Consider the following 16,264-nt stretch of genomic DNA (forward strand, 5'->3'; position numbering starts at 1 on the left):
CGTAGCTTATGAATCCATACACATGTGAATCGTATAGGAAATGTCACTTGTGAAACGTGATTGATGCTTGTTCTGCATACACAAATGAGGAGTATCCATTACATATGAGTCTCAGAGGTGTTAGTAAAGTTTTATTGTTAAATGTTAGAAAAAAGTAATAATTACTCACTGGTAGAACATATCTAGGGAATAGCGTTTGGGGCTTTTCCCCCATAATATTGATTACTGGCTGTTCCTTTAGCTAGTATTTAATATATACATTTTGGAAGAAGAGATAATATGTAAGGCAAGTAAAAGTGAGTACTAGGAAGTCTATATTGTTTTGCCTGAGAAAAAAAATTTTAAAGAAAAGCAGGCACAAACTAGGACCATTTGCACACTGAAGTCAATTTCACTTCCTCTGTGTTTAATGTCAAACTGATTTTTCTGCTTTCTTCATTCAGCCTGTGCAGTCTGTAAATGGAAACAGTAAAACCGAGCTCACAGCATGTCTTTGTCAGTTGTGACGGCTACATGCCAACCCGTGGAAATCCCTGCAATTATCTTACAAGACAAGCAAGCTACAAAAAATTAGAATACTGTAGTCAAAATACATACAGTCACTTATTGTTAAGCTTGTTCATTTCTTGTATATTCCTTTGTTTTCCATTGGTTTTAACTTAGGCAGCCTTAAACCTGTAAGGCTGAAATCCTTCACATCACTCATTTACTTGAGAATGACTATCTTCGGAACTGGATGTCTTGTTTTTCAGCACAAGAGTATGAAAACACGCGTCAGTACTCAGGACAAAAGGAATAACGTGAAATGAAGCATAGCTGGAATAAACAAAGAGCTTCCAGAGATAGGAAAAATGACTGAGCAGCAAAGAAAGCTGCGCCTTTGTGGCCAGGAAGTGAGTGTTGGGGAGAGAACTGCCAAGGGTAAAACTGCATTAGGCTGTACCAATGGAATTAAAACAAACAGCAGATTCTTTACCCTTATAAATAAATGTGGAAAAAGGGAAGAGACAAGACCACTGTGAGGAGTGTGTGCTCTCTCATTCTGCCCATTTTCTCCCTTTTCCCATCTTTTTTAATATTTGGCTTCATTAACTGGTTCTTTGCCAGTAAAACATTGTCATTGCCTCTGCAGAGCCTACTACACGCCTCTTGCACCTTCCACCAAGGAGCCCTTGCTCTCTGTAATACCTATTTCACAGAGCATGAACCAGCCCCGAAGGGCAGCTTTATCCAGCCCACACCCTTCCCCACCATGGATGCAGGCAGGCCTTGCCAGTAACAGGGGACTCAGCAGAGACCTGTGTAGCCACTGCACTGGTGAGAGGCCCAGTATTTATCCTCTCGATCAGCAGACAGGGTCTCTCCAGTGCCTGGATCTACCTCTCAGCATGAAAGCGGCTGGGACATGCCACACATCACCAGTGACATTTTCCATCTTGTATGAGTTCTTCTTCTTTGTGTAAGCAAGAAAGCTTCCATTCTCATGGGCCAGGAGTAGTGTAACTGGAGGTATGATTAGTGGCAAAAGACAGACATGTAAAGAGTATAGTAGCCCAGTCCCTAATGTTAGGTTAGGGGTGTGACCAAAGCCAAAAGAAGGGTAGCAAGAGTTCCTAAACCAAGTAGTGTGCTCCTCAAGTTTCAAGGATTTGGTCTTGATGATGGCTGGAAATCAAACTGTTCAGCCTTCCTGAGTAGAGTAATGAAAATGGTATTTTTATTTGTGCAGTGATACATACCTCAGTAAGGTATAGATAATTTCTTAAGGAAAAAGTGTGTATTTAAATAAAATCTTGATTGCAGCAACTATGTTATCTTACATCTCTCATAGGAAGAGTACTTGCTCCATTTATGTTGGCTGAGGATCTCCTCAGGTGGATAGACAAGAATGAAAGGAAGAACAGCAATAAAAATGTCACATTGCAGCATCTGTTCATTGTGTAATGCAGCTACAAAGGCATCATATTCACGTCCTTATTTGTCTCAGTGAATAAGAAGTAATAATCAAATGACATGGAGATGATGATGAAGAAAGATCAGCTGATGGAATTATTCCTTGATCTTAGAACGGTCTTCCATGTTTTAGTCTTTTAAATTTGTACTCTTCCTTTTTTTATCCCGTTCCTTTTGAAAAATGCTACTGTGAAAGTTCATATATATGTTCTGCTTGTTTATAAAGTACACTTCTTTCAGAAAGGATTTTTTATGCAATTAAGTGATTCATTACACATACATACTAATATAAATACGACAGTGTAAAGCTGCAGGATAACGAACTAAGAATCATTGTAGATTGCATTTACAGAGACTTAGCCAGACCCTTCATGTATCAGTGAGATGCTTGGAAGTGCAGGACTAGACTAAGCCACATGCAGTCCAAGCAACATATGCTATCCCTTGAGCATGGCTTTCCTGGCTCCCCACCCTGCATTTGGTGTGGATGGGTTGTGCAATGGAAATTGCCTAGTCCTTTCTTTTTTCCCAGGAACCATGCAAGCCAACTTAGCTATCTTTCTGAGGATACACAAGTCTCACAAATCTTCAGCAATTCATTGTGAAACTGGCAAAGTATGAAGGTGGTATGAGGACCACAGGCATTAGTATCTGACAGATACCTTCCCTCAGCTCAACAGGCAAAGAACTCACTGTGAACCTAAACATCATCATCTGTGCTGATGAACCATAGGCATACCTGTACAATGCTTCCGAACATCAAGCTTTTTTTCAGTTGATGGCTTTGGTTGGTTGTTGTTTGGAGAATTTCCCATTGCTATGAAGAAATACCCCTAAAGGTGCAATTTTATGTCTGTTTTTTCAACAGTATTTTGTGTAACAAAAAAATCTGATTTTTAATATAAAAAATAAGAAAGGAGGGTGGCCCTGTGGTTTAAACAGGAGGTTTGGAGACCAAGTTCTGTTTTGCATTGCTTGTTCAAGTGTGCTGCTTGAGCTTATACTAGGTGTGTAACCTCGCTATCCTTCTTTTCTCAGTACTAAAAATGAGGATGAACCAAAATAATGGGAACCTTAGAAGGCTTGATATAAATATTTCCAAACTGATCTGTCTGATTAACTGGCTTCTGTATAGACCTTTTTCAGCTGTTGAAGAGGTGCTCATTACTACAGTATTCCTATTTTTCATCATGAGAAAATCAGGAAAATGGGGTGGAATCAACTTTTCCCCCTAATTTTGACTACTTCAAAACCTGTAATTTTACAGCAAGTTCAGTATTCAGTAGTTTCTTCCACATCCCGTTTTTTTAGGTTGTGCTGTTGATGGGTATCCAACCCCAAACATCACCTGGCTTTACTCCGGCGAGCCTCTGAGCCTGCGGCATCACCTCCTGGCAGCAGGCCGAGTTCTTCAGATACTCAATGTCAGTGATGCTCCTGATGGTGAATTCAGCTGCCTTGCTCAGAATGAGGCTGGCTCGCTTACACAAAAAACGTCGCTGGCTATACAAGGTAATATTCCAGTTTCAGTCCTGCTGCCCTGTGAGGCTCTTGCCATGGACTTCCCTTTCTCATCCTCGATTTCTCCTCTGTGAAGCCAGGACTGTCATGCGCAGCAGGAAATAGATGTTTCAGTGTTTTACTGCCATGGATATAGGTTTGCAGGACTACCAGGTACCTTGCAGTGTCTTAGATTTTACTTCACCAAAACGAAACCTGATATTTCTGGCCTGCTGGGCATAAAACACACCTTACTGATTCAAGCTATGCTTATGCTTGTTGAGTCAGGACAATTTTCTTGTCCAGAAATTCAAGACAGAGGTATCACAGTTTGAACCCCTAAAATTAGAAGCACCTCTGTTAATCTGCTAAAGTAAAAGTTTCACAGTCTCTCCTTGCTTGAAAAACCTTTGCTTGTAAAAAAGCTGCAACTGTTATGTTTACCCAATAAATAAGATGAAGAGGATAAAGCCACAGGACAGAGCAGTGTGGACAGGTAGGAACAGAATATGCAGCTTCCGTTGCCCCAGTTGTCAGGGTGGGAGTGGAGAAGCCCTAAACTTTTCCTTAAATTCTGTGGTAAAATTTTAAGTGTGTTGCAACTCCCTCATTCATCTTCAGGACGGATGATCTCTATGATCTACCTGATGAGAAACACACTGTTGTAAGATCATAGAATCATAGATACTGCTGGTAACTTCTGTTAACCATCTCTTTACTAAATATTTATAAACCTCTAAAAATATAGATGCCATGTCCTGCATCACTGGCATCTGGCTTCACTTAACTGCTCTACCATGTCATTCACTTTCCATACCTGATGCTTCTAATCAGCAAAAAATTGGGTTTGTTACACCGAAGACAGTCAGTGGCTTACATCAGCTGGAATCCTGTTCCTTCTTTGTTCATTGCCTGATGCCTTGTAGGTGTAGATAGCTCCCCTTCACCTGAGACACCAAGTCCAAATATTTCATCCAGGAGAATATCTCTAACACTTTCACTTCTAAGGGTGTCCTGCTGGCAGTTTTTGAGTGTTAATGTCTCTCTCCTACACTTTTTGGCAGAATACCGGTGGTCGGTGGACAAGCTGACAGCTTGTTCAGCTTCCTGCGGCCACAAAGGGGTGCAGCTGCACCAGCTGAGGTGCTTACTGGATGGGGCCGAAGTCAACATATCCCACTGCAAAGAGAAGTTCAAGCCAGCCCTGCAGCCCATCGCATGCAACAGGAGAGACTGCCCTTCACGGTTCGTCTGTCTCACGTTAAAATGACATACATGCTTTTAAGATGTGCTTGGAGAGTTCTTTGGACCAGACATCATGCCATTGCAGCCTCTCTGGTGCCTGTCTGGAGAAAAATCATGTCTGAAAGGGAATTTATGGGTGCTTACCTAGACAGTTGGGAGTTTGTAGCAAGATTTGTGGAAAACAATAATAGTACATGGTAGAAAGACAGTTTACCCCTTCAGTAATTAGGTTAGGAAATAATAGAGAGGTTACAGCCTGCACTTCATTAGCAAAGTTCACAGCTTGAGATGTCTTGGGTGATTGCAGCCTCACCCTGTGTTGGATGTAAATATCAAGCCTGTTCTGAGCTGTGTATATACAGGCGTTTCATCACCCAAGAGCTGTAAGGTCATATCTTTTTTGTGTCCCACATGGCTTCATACCAGTTCATCCCAACAACATAGCAGACAAGAAGCTGGGTTTAGCAGCTTTTAGGTGGTTTTATTCTGAGTTCCTGTGTTGCCTGAGCATCAATACGGGCAGAACTGTAGCTGCAAATGCAAAGAAATCCCTTAGCAGAGTGGAAATATCTTTTGTAAAATGGGTACATCTCATCAGATCTAGTGGGCATGAAGAGGGTGTCAGACTGAGTTCTGCCTCCTTTTGGAGATTGCTAGTTTGTGGTTTCCTTGGGATTGTAACTCTCTGCCTCTGTAACCCGATTTTTCAGTTACTGTTAAACACAGTGGAGCAAGAACAGCTCAGAAGAACTCTGACCACGCTTAGGCTTTCCTCTGCTGCTTCATCCCCATGCAAAACACTTTCCTTCTTTGACACCCTTTGGTGCAAAGAAGAATACATCCCAACTGCCTACCCAGAGAGTCAATGTAGTGTTCTACTCCCTCCATGCTAAAAATGTACTCCTTCTGCAATTCAGTGGCTCCTTAGATGAGATATGTAGACGTGCTTTGCCATATTTTTCTGGCTTTTTACTCCCTCCTCTCCCTTATTTCCACTGTGGACACGATGTGTTTCAGTATACAAGCACTTCAAGGTAGTCAGGATCTCAAGAGAAATTTAGTACAACTTCTCTCATTCAGCAGTGATTTGGGACTTGTATTGAAAAAGAAAGTCTAAGCTAAGGCAAGGAGAGGTGCTAAGCGACCTGATGAGAAGTAAACGGCCAGATTTACCACTCTTGCTGTGTCTTGGGTATATAGCAAGGTTCTCTTTAATTACCTTTTAAAATACAGTCCTACCCCTCTTTGCAGGCAAATGTTTTCTGAGTTGCCAGCTGTCATAAGAAGGAAAGCAAAAGAGATTTGATGAAATATGAAACACACTCATTAGCAGCAGTTTTCCTTGGTGATGGCAGTAAATTCTATTGGAATGGTTTATGTCTTTTTATACCTTTCCCTGAACTATAATGCAGCCCACAATCCTCCTTCAGTTCCTGAGAAACTGCTGAGATGTAATCTTGGAAATAAAAGTTGATTGAAATGCAGAGCAGAGCTTTACGAGGCGTGTGGAAACTTCAGATTCAACCTCACCAAACTGCATGAAAAAAAGTAGCAGTGTTATTGTTTTCCGTGTTGGGAGTGTGTTTGTTTATGTACTTGTTTCTGTGACCACGGGAGTTAGTCACCTGCAGAAGGCCTAGGAATAACAATGGATGCCTCTCCATGGGCCTGGAGAATACTGCTGATAAGGGACATGATAGGCACTATTTTCCTCCCCAAAATAGACAAATCCTGCCAAATATCCTGAAACTTAATGAAGCACACTGCTGACTTGATCATAAAACTCTTCAGGAAACCAGTAATCAGTCCCATCCTTCCTGTTCCTACCTACCTCCCTCCCAAAACTGACTGTACGAGCGTTTCACTTCGTGATCCTTAAAGAGACCAGATGTGTTGTCCAAATTCCTAAGAGTTGGACCTGGATTATTATTTTCTGTTGTTACAGTCTTTTTACTAGTTGGACTAGATTTTTTAAACTCCAGCACACAAGGGTTCAGAGCACCAGCCTCTTCTGGCGAATGTATGGTCTGAGCTCAAGAGGAAAGAATAAAGTTGTCCTTTGTCCCTCAGCTGACTTTGCACCAGCCCCACCCCTGAGCAACCTTCAGGCTTTTCTAGATTATTTCTGCTGTCAGGGGGCACAACAGAGCAGGCAGACACCAGAAGGACCCAGCAGGCTTTTGGCTATTCTGTCAGCAAAAAGTTCAAAGTGGCCAGTGAGCCACTCCAGCAACTTTACAGAGATAGGTTTCCCTTCTAAGGGCTGTAAACGGGCTAGTCATTGCTAGCAATGTAACAGTAGCCTGCCACCATGGCCTCCATGGCACAGTCGTGTCAGAGCAGCCATGCCCAACTCCTGTGCTTAGGCTAGAAAAATTTACTAAGACCCTTGAGAAAGATAATTTAATGACAAACATGCTTTTTTTGTCAGCTTTCATCCTTTGAGCAGTTCTCAGTGACTACTATAGGAGGCTGAGGCACTCAGCACCTTCCAGGTTTGCATCCTAATTGAACCAAGCCATTGTTGCCTTTGTTTGGTCCAATACATGAAGACCTGTTGATCAAATCATCCTGCAGATGGTGGCACATATCTGCTCCCTGACCTGTTTGCCTTTCTCTCACAGATGGATGGTAACATCGTGGTCTCCTTGCACACGGAGCTGCGGTGGAGGCATCCAAATGCGGCGAGTGACATGTCAGCGCCTGACAGCGAAAGGCACCTCTGTCCCAATGTCGAATGAGGCTTGTGCCCAGATGTCCAAGCGCCCTGTGGACACACAGAACTGTAACAGGCAGCCCTGTGTTGAGTGGGTGGCATCCTCCTGGGGCCAGGTGAGGAACAAGCCAGCTGTCTTAAGAACAGCCTCATAAGGTGGGCTAGAAAAAAATGACACAAAATGAGAGGAGTTATTTTGCACCCTGGTATCTTTAGATTATGGTCTGCAGGCTTTTGAGGAGGCAATCAATTTGCTCAGCTCTTTCAACTCCATATTCGCTGCACAGCATGCCTGCATTTCTGTAGCTTCCTGCACTCCCTAGAAATGCTGCATGTGAACATGACTTTTAGTGCAGAACCCTATATCCTCCCCAGTGGAAAGGTCTGCAGCTCCTCTTTGTAGTGACAGGTGACACATCTGGGAAATAGCCATCTCCAAGTCTTAATTCCCCTTACCACTCAATGAGTGTGTTTCAGTTTTGGCTGGCAGGAGTCAAGACTGATGGTTGTGATTGATAGGTTTGTGGTGGGGAGGTTGTACAATAACCCAGTTTTACAAAGTTGCTAATGTTGCCTGAGAACGCCAAGAAGTGGAAGCTTACTTGGTCTGCTTCGTGATGAAAAGCAGGATGGAGGGCTAAAGCGTTTTCAGACTTCATGCTGTTTTGCAGATCTTCAACTACTCTCCTTGCAGCTTCATACAATTGACCAGATGTTAAAAAGCTTCACTCCGCAGATACCAAGTGTTTCAAGTATTTGGAGTTAATTTATTTCATCGTGGGAATCTGCAGAAGAGTTTTGTCTTTGTCTCTCTGTGAGCTGTGAGCTTTCCTGAAAAGACACTTGTCGATATGCAGTCAATTATAACCTGCGACCAGTCATTACTATATGCTTTCCTCCCTTTTCTATCTACTCCAGCTTGACTGAGCCATGTGAAGGTTGATGAGTCCACTACAGCCCCGAGTTAGGGGTAGAAACTAACAGATTTTAGCCCAAAGATCTCCAGAGTGATGATTCATACTGGGGTAGAGCATTCCAGGATGAATGAGACACAGGTTTAAAACCACAGAAGCCAGTTTTGCTAGAGGTTAAAGCCAGATACCAATACTACTTTAACATCACTTTTAGTGAAATAAACATTTTCAAAGGCAAAAAGAAAAAGCAGTTTGACAAAACCAAAGTAGTCATACATCGAACTGAAATGAAGAGTAAGATAAAGGTGTAGAGGCAAGGCTTCTTCCCATGCAAGAAGAGGTGGAGAAAATCATCACTCAGAGTATTAACTATCAGTATTGACATATAACGAGCTACCATGAAATATTTTCCCTCCTTTTCCAATTAGCATGTGGTAAGTCAGTTTGAAACAATGGCAAATGGTATCTCAATGTATTAGAGGTTAGAGTAATATGATAGTTTGCTATTAATAACCACACACATTTTGTATTTTCTTGGGGTAATACACACAATACATTGTGCTGCATCGGGATTTTTACCATATTGGTAATAAAAAGCGTCTTCAGCTACTAGAATTTATTGTTCACTACTTGAAGACAAAAAAGAGATCTGAATTAATTTGTTAGACCTGATCTCTGTGCAATATAATATAATATAACATTTCTTCTACCTAGCTTAAAAAAAAAATCGAGTCCCACATGATTCTATATGGCTCAGTCTCCAAGCCAGAAGACTGTTATCTAATTATGGTTAGGAATATATCACTGGCTCAGTGGCTCAGTAGATCAGTGGCCTTCTTGGTAGTGTCGTGGGGTATCAGGTCCCTGTTGTCTAGGTGTAGTGACCAACTTTCCCAGCTCACAGAGAAAATAAACAGTCTACCTACTCTACTCCCACCTCTAGAATGAATTCGTTTCCTTCCTTTAATGTTAATGGCATTTTGATCTCCACCATGTAATCCCACAGTATTTTAACATTCATGACTCAGGTTTGCTGGTGATGAGGACTGCTAGCCTCTGCAGATATTGCAGAAGTGCTCCACATACTCTGATAAATGACATTTCCACCCACCTTGATCAGTGAGGGGGTTGACTGGGAGCAACTGGAAACCTGTCAGTCACTGCTTCTCTCTCCCAGTCATCAGGGAGGGAAGGAACAGCAGTGGAGAGAGAGTGTTAAGTGAGGAGTGCATGGTAGTGTGAAATAGGGCTCCTGCTGATGGGGGCGTGGAAGGGGCAGAAAAATTGGTAAGCAGCCCTCCCCTGGAAAGAAGTCCTCCCTCACACCAAGGTCCCTTTCTTCAACCCTTAGTCAGTTCTTGAATACAACTTCTAGATGTTTAGAAAAAAACCCTCTGTCCTAAGAGTTCATATAATTTTAAAAGAACACAAATACATGCTTCATACCTATTATTATTATGTTTGAAGGAGAGGATTAGAAGAGTTAAACAGTAAACATGTGATCGATAAGCTTGAATAGGTTAGGATAACCTCAGTATTGGAGCAAGTTTGCAGATCTGCTATGTTCATCATGCTTGCTGCTTTTGTTTATTGTCTTGTAATGCTTTTAAATTATTAAATGGAGTGGAATATGTTCTTGGTTCAATGCATTCTTGGTTATTAACTATTTTCCCATAAATTATGATAGTACAAGCTGAAAAATACACAATAAAAGGCATGTATTGAGATATCCTGTATGGATCATAGGCTCTTTGCTAACGGCATGAGAGCATTATATTTGCACTAACAGATTTATTTAAGACTGAACTTTCGAAGAAGAGAGGTAATGAATCTACCAAGCAGAAACAGAAATGCAACTTTAATGCTGCTGGAGGAGAGTGAGAAAGGGCAGAAGATGACTGTGCGCTCAGCCTTCAAAGCCTGCAGAGCTGCAGGAAGTGTTCACAAACTCAACAGTCACTGCACAGCAGTACGCACTTCTTTTCACCAGCAGTTTTATAAAAGGGGAACAAGTCCTGCCTTTTAGCTCCCTTCAGTGATTTTTCTGTGTTCACAGTGTAACGGGCCTTGCATTGGACCACGACTGGCTGTGCAGCACAGACAGATATTTTGCCAGACCAAAGATGGGACTTCTGTGTCTTCGGATCAATGCAGTGCCTTACCAAGGTAGGACAGGAATTTCTTATGTCTGAAACCATCACCCTTTGCAGACATGTTGAATGGACTAGTGACCTGACTGACAGATTTTTCAGTTTCCCTTGCATAATGAAGAGGTCATGCTGCAACCCGTACAGTTATGTGGCGCAAATCTCACCAGGCTTAAGCCCAGGCTTCGCTATTTGTTCCTATGAGCCTCAGAAGAAAGCACTAGGTATCCAACAACTGGAAAGTCTTCTTGGCACGCCAAATCCTGACTGAAAGGCTATGCTATCTCTTCTTTAAGCTGCCAGTCTCCTTCTCTCTTATTTAAACACGAGCTTTAACTGGGGGAAAAAAAGGGACTCTACAGCTGTTGTTTTCCTGCAGATAAACTCCACTGTCAACACTGTAGACATATTTACTTTACATGAGACTTAGGTATGTAAATCATGCCTGGTCGTGACTGAAAATTAATACAATTGGCTCTTTGGCTCCCACTCACGTATTTTCATTATCTGTGTGACAAACAGGTGGGAACCAAATGTGCCTGTGCACCTCCTGTGAGACAGCGTTGGAGGGAGAAGGAGGGTTTCAGAGAATCAGTTTTTCCCACTGGTTGTAAAGCCATAAAAAACTTTAAAAAGCCCTGCTGGGTCTTACTGTCTGCCACTTCACTCACTGCATCTTTTCAGTGGTCCTCTGTTTTGGCACTTCATGGAGAGGGCTTTTCAGCCAAATCCTCAAATATTTCAAATGCTCATATAGATCCAGTAGTGCTATACCAGTGTGCGCCTGCTGAGGGTCTGGTCCTTCTGTGCAGTTAGAAACTGCCTTTCAGTGCAATGAAATTAACCCCACATGGACCCGCTGAAGACCTGACACATGCAGTGCTCCAAGTGAACAACGTTTGGGTTGTGGAAGGCTTGCTGTCCATGGAGCTTGCATGACACCTGGAGTGGCAGGTGCTTGCTCCATGGGCAGCCTGATGAAGGGACACCCCTCCCTCACTCCCTCCTGCCCGCAGGCCTCTGAGCACCCAGAACTGCTGGACCGATGTCTGCGGCGTGCACTGGAGGGTCAGCCTGTGGACCGTCTGCACAGCTACGTGCGGAAACTACGGCTTTCAGTCCCGGCGTGTGGATTGCGTGCATGTCCGCACCAACAAACCCATACTGGAGCATCACTGCTCCTGGAGGCCACGGCCGGCAAACTGGCAGCGCTGCAACATCACGCCCTGTGAAAACGGTACATTGCTGAGAGGACGGGATGCGGTGCTGCGTGGGGTGGGGGGAGGAAAGGTGGCAGAGCTGTCTCTCAGAAATGCAGCACTGGACCTTGCAGCTGGGCGTCCTGGGGAACCTCCAGCCTGAACATGTGCAAAATGTGGTGCCCAGAACTCAGCATCCCAGGAGGAATGGTGCCCATTGTGGTTTGCTTGCGATGGGGTTAGTGCTGGGATTGTGTCCCCTTGCTAACAGCATGTGAAATGGCTGATGCAGTCTTAAACTTCCATTGATGGTACAGACAGAAAGAAAAACACGAATCGCATACTGCTGGCTATAGTTGAAACACAGTAAGTCTAAATCCAGTGGGTAGGCTGATGAAGGGAATTCCTGGAGTGGAGGTTGCTTGCTGTCAGGTGACAAGCAACTAATTGGGCCTGCCAAAGAACCAGAAAACTTATGAATATTTAAAAAAAAAAAAAAAAAAAAAACAAACCAGAAGATGTGCCTCTGTGAAAGCAATGCCCCACTATGGCAATGTGCGCTTGGGAGACACCAGGCAGCACAAGTTAAAATCATCATCTTTGTATTTACCCTGTCTCCCACTTCCCTTCCTGATTTTAATGGGGAGATTCCACCCTCTATCATGCAAGCCAGCGCTGTGCATTTGTGGCAGAAGCAGCAGGAGAACATGCCTGCGCTTGCCTACAGCTGTGCCAGCTCAGACACTCCCTCTCAGTAGAGGCAAAGTGGACTCCATAGGTCCAGACCTGTAAGCTGAGTTTGGGGTGCCTGAATGGAAGGACTGAGGGAGCTTACAGGTACCAAGCAAGACCTTTGCTGTCCCTCCAGCCTCTTCCTGCTATGTAGAAATGTCCCACATCTAGACAACAGTGGAGTTAATTGGCACAGACATTACCGGAGAGGGCTGTACAGCTGCTCTGTGATGAACTCCTTCCCAGCCTTAGCATGGGAAGTGGGAATCCCTCTCGCAAAAACACACCTAAGGTCTTTCAGGGATACTGGACAGTTTTCCAATCTGGAGCTCACAAGCAGAAGGCTGAAGGCCTGAAGAAACTGCCCAAACGATACCAGGACCTAAGTCCTAGGGGAATTCAAATAGTGTCTTAACATCTTCACCCTGGGCTGTGGTCTGCAACACACATGTGAAAAGCATAACACAACACCCAGTCAGCTGGGGTCGTGCTCCCCCGTACTGTCTCTTCCAATGCAAAATGTTGGACAAAGTGCCTTTGAGCTACTCTGTTAAAGTTTCCAGTTTTATTTACTACTTCATCTTTGGTTTAAGAACTGTTATGAAACTCCTAGAGCCTCCCTAAAATAGTGGTAGATGAAAAACCGACAGACTGTTGGAGCAGCCTCAGAAGCCCTCTCCCCAGACTCTCAACAGCTGACCACGACATTCTTCTCTGAGCCTTTGGCTGCTTGAGGTCCCCCTCGGTCTTCACAGCAAGTCGAGCTCATGGTCATAGGGACACTTCCCACCACAAAGTTGTCTTGGTCCCCCTCTTGGCCACCCCATGAAATGTTCTCAGGTAAGATATCCTTCTTTCATTGCTTCATCACAATTTCTCCTTTTTGTTTCCCTTTCGGCAGTGGAGTGCAGAGACACCACAAGGTACTGTGAGAAAGTGAAGCAGCTCAAACTCTGCCAGCTCACCCAGTTCAAATCGCGTTGCTGTGGGACTTGTGGAAAAGCTTGAAGACAAAAGCAATGAAAATGGAGGAACAAGGGGATCACAACCTTTGCTTTACTGAGGCAAGGACTTTTACAGAAAATATAAATGGAATGAAATTCTTTTTTTCATTTTATTTATTTATTTCCCTTTTTTTAAAAAAAAAGAAAAGCTTTTACCAAATCATTGTTGTAAAAGGACTTGACAAGTTTTCCCTTCTATGAGTCTGGGAGACAGAATGCAGCAAAACATGGTCATGAAGGCAGACCACAAAGAGTCAGTGAGCCCCATGCCATTAGCAATGGGCCTTAGAGGAGTGTGGCTCCCCCATAATCCATGTACATACCTGGGGATACACGAACAGACAGTTGGGGAAGAGGATCAGAGTAAAAAACCTAGCATCACATTGGATCACCACAATATGAAACAAATAATCAAACAGCTTGACAGATCATGGGGTATCATCAGAAAAAAAAAAAGGCTCAACTAAACATTCAGCTATGCAGTATACAGGTACTTCATCTATCTTAGACTGCTTTGCAAACATAAGCATATGATTTCGCTTTATAAACCTGTTAGTTCCATCCAAGATTGGATCCATTTTTTTTCATTCTGAACCCCTCTCTCCTTCTCATGCCAGGTCTTCACATTATTTCAGTGGGAGACCCTTGTGATCTTTGAGGATCTGGTGTCTGGGTGGTGTGTAATGTGACTAAATCTAAAACACCCCTGAAAACGTTCCCAGGTTGTGCTTGTGAGGGAGGACTGGGGATAGGAGGATTGCCTTCAGCACAGAGGTGAGGTGATAATGTTAATTACTACCCAGGAGAAGGAGAGAAAGTATTATCTGATATTGACAGACTGTAGTACAAGCCTGCAAATGCTGTCCTGTAGAGAAAACAGGCAGGAAGGAGCATTCATCTGTGGCAACAGGAGCTACTTTGCATACTCCATCCTACTAACAGTTATTTGGAAAAGAGAGTAGTACCAGTTTCCAGAGTTCAGGTGCTTTCAGACCTGGGGTTTTGCAAAGGAACTTGAGGAACTGGTTTTTCCTATCCTGCTAACGTGAAATTTCTCTCTCCTGGCAGCCAAGCCTTTTGAACATGTAGAGAAGAGCTGTATCCTGATTTCTTGTGGTTATTCCTACTCATTAGAAACAGAATGGATTCAGCATTAGCCCCAGAGGACCAATGCAGATAATTTTTAACAAACTTGCTCCTCTCCAGCTGCCTCCCACAACAAAACAGTTGCTATGAAGCAACAGATTTTTAAGCCCATGTGTGGCACCCTGAAGATGCAATCTAAAAAGTGAGGCTCAAACATGACAACCACAGCATGACTTTGCATGCTGTCTGTGAGTCTTTCCCCCTGGCCAGCTGCAGTGGTTATTCAGCCAGTGAAGTGCTTCATCTTTTTAGTTCCTGGACACTCTCTGCTCAGAAAAGGGCCCTAAAATTAGAGGAATTCTGCAAAGTAGGGGGTTTGAGGATCGTGAAGCTTTAAAGGAGAGCTATCTGGATCTGAGGCTTTGGTTCAAGAACATCTCTAAATTAAAGGCTTGGCTGTGCCTCTCCTGTCACCCCCAGTGGGGATCATGCTTTGTGGTATGTTAATGAAATGCTGTTCAAGGACTGCTGTATTACCTCTTCCATGACAAGTGGATTTTTCGACAAAATTGAGAGTCCACTTTTGAGGTCAATGCCATGTTCATGACATTAAACTCTCTCAGTTTGGGTTGCTTCAAAACACATCTGGCAGTGAATGCGCTTACTACAAATGGGTCTTCAAGAAATAGTGTTGCTAAGCATCAGTGTAACTTTTTATTTAAGAAAAGAAGGTCTTTCTATGTATGTAAATGTATATCTTTTCTGTATATTTATTAGGATTTCTTGTACAAAAAGTGCAATATTAATAATTGTACATTATTTTGTCCAGATAAAACTATTTTGGTTTTTTTTCTAAATCTCCCCAGAATTTTGTTCCTCAAAAATCAACAGTAATAGTGAATTTCTCTTAATTTTAATAGCATTTGCATTTAATTGGGAATCTGCTTCACTGTGCACAGAGTGCTTTATAAACTATGACATGAGGGAGGGATGACGTTTTTAACTTGTGAAATGATAATTATGCATGGAATGAAGGGCAATTCCTTAACAACAATAATAATAATGATGATGATGATGATGACAATGTGGTGGATGTTTCTAGTACAGTAGTTTAAAAGAGCAGTACAGGGAAGTATTTTCATTTGCTTAATAGCAAAACATTTTCAGATGATCACATGTCACATAGTAGCTGTCTAACTGTGCATAGGATAAACAAGAAGATTGGATTTGAAGGGGCCACTGTGTTGTCTTTGCACAGTGTGGATTTAATGTCACATGTCTGTCCTCTGAATTGTGACTTGGCAGCATCTCAGTTAAGATAAGGATTGTTGGTTATTTTATAAAAGGACACTTTCTCTAAAAAGAAAACAAAACAACAACTTGTATTTATATAACTTTTTGTAAAAATAATGCAGGTTACTTATTAATCTACTGCTGTCTGACGTGTTGTTTATTAATCTTAAAAACAAAAGCCAAACAAAGCAGCAAAGCCTTTGGAGTACTCTGTCCTTATTCTGTATGATGATAACAGTGCACAGCTGTTACACAAAGTACACATGTTCTACCTGCTTCAGGGAAAGAGACGATGTCTTAACTTGTTTATAAAAGTCTCCAGCCATTAAGATTCAGCACCGTGTCTTGGAGATCTGTTTTATTTCTTCATTTGCCTTGCTTTAGTCTTTTTTGGTAATGTCTTGCCTCTTGCTCTTGCAGAAGTATAAAGCATCAATGCTGGTCCTAGGATCATCGAAATTAGTAAAAGTATATG

The 16,264-nt window shown here is 42.7% G+C and overlaps 1 protein-coding gene across 5 annotated transcripts in view; it reads left to right on the forward strand.

The window, feature by feature from the left end:
• Nucleotides 1-16,064, forward strand: part of ADAMTSL1 (ADAMTS like 1) — a 466,061-nt gene extending 449,997 nt beyond the window's left edge. For 4 of the 5 annotated variants that reach the window (XM_075411537.1, XM_075411538.1, XM_075411540.1 and 1 more), the window contains 6 exons: nt 3,265-3,465; nt 4,518-4,698; nt 7,323-7,530; nt 10,385-10,494; nt 11,492-11,712; nt 13,308-16,064. In XM_075411537.1, the coding sequence (XP_075267652.1) occupies nt 3,265-3,465; nt 4,518-4,698; nt 7,323-7,530; nt 10,385-10,494; nt 11,492-11,712; nt 13,308-13,414 (1,028 nt within the window). In that variant the 3' untranslated portion in view covers nt 13,415-16,064. The remainder of the gene's footprint in view (nt 1-3,264; nt 3,466-4,517; nt 4,699-7,322; nt 7,531-10,384; nt 10,495-11,491; nt 11,713-13,307) is intronic. The other variant, XR_012761943.1, reaches the window with a different exon arrangement.
• The last annotated feature ends 200 nt before the right edge of the window (nt 16,065-16,264 follow it).

The sequence above is a fragment of the Opisthocomus hoazin genome, chromosome Z, assembly GCF_030867145.1.
Source record: "Opisthocomus hoazin isolate bOpiHoa1 chromosome Z, bOpiHoa1.hap1, whole genome shotgun sequence".
NCBI lineage: Eukaryota > Metazoa > Chordata > Aves > Opisthocomiformes > Opisthocomidae > Opisthocomus > Opisthocomus hoazin.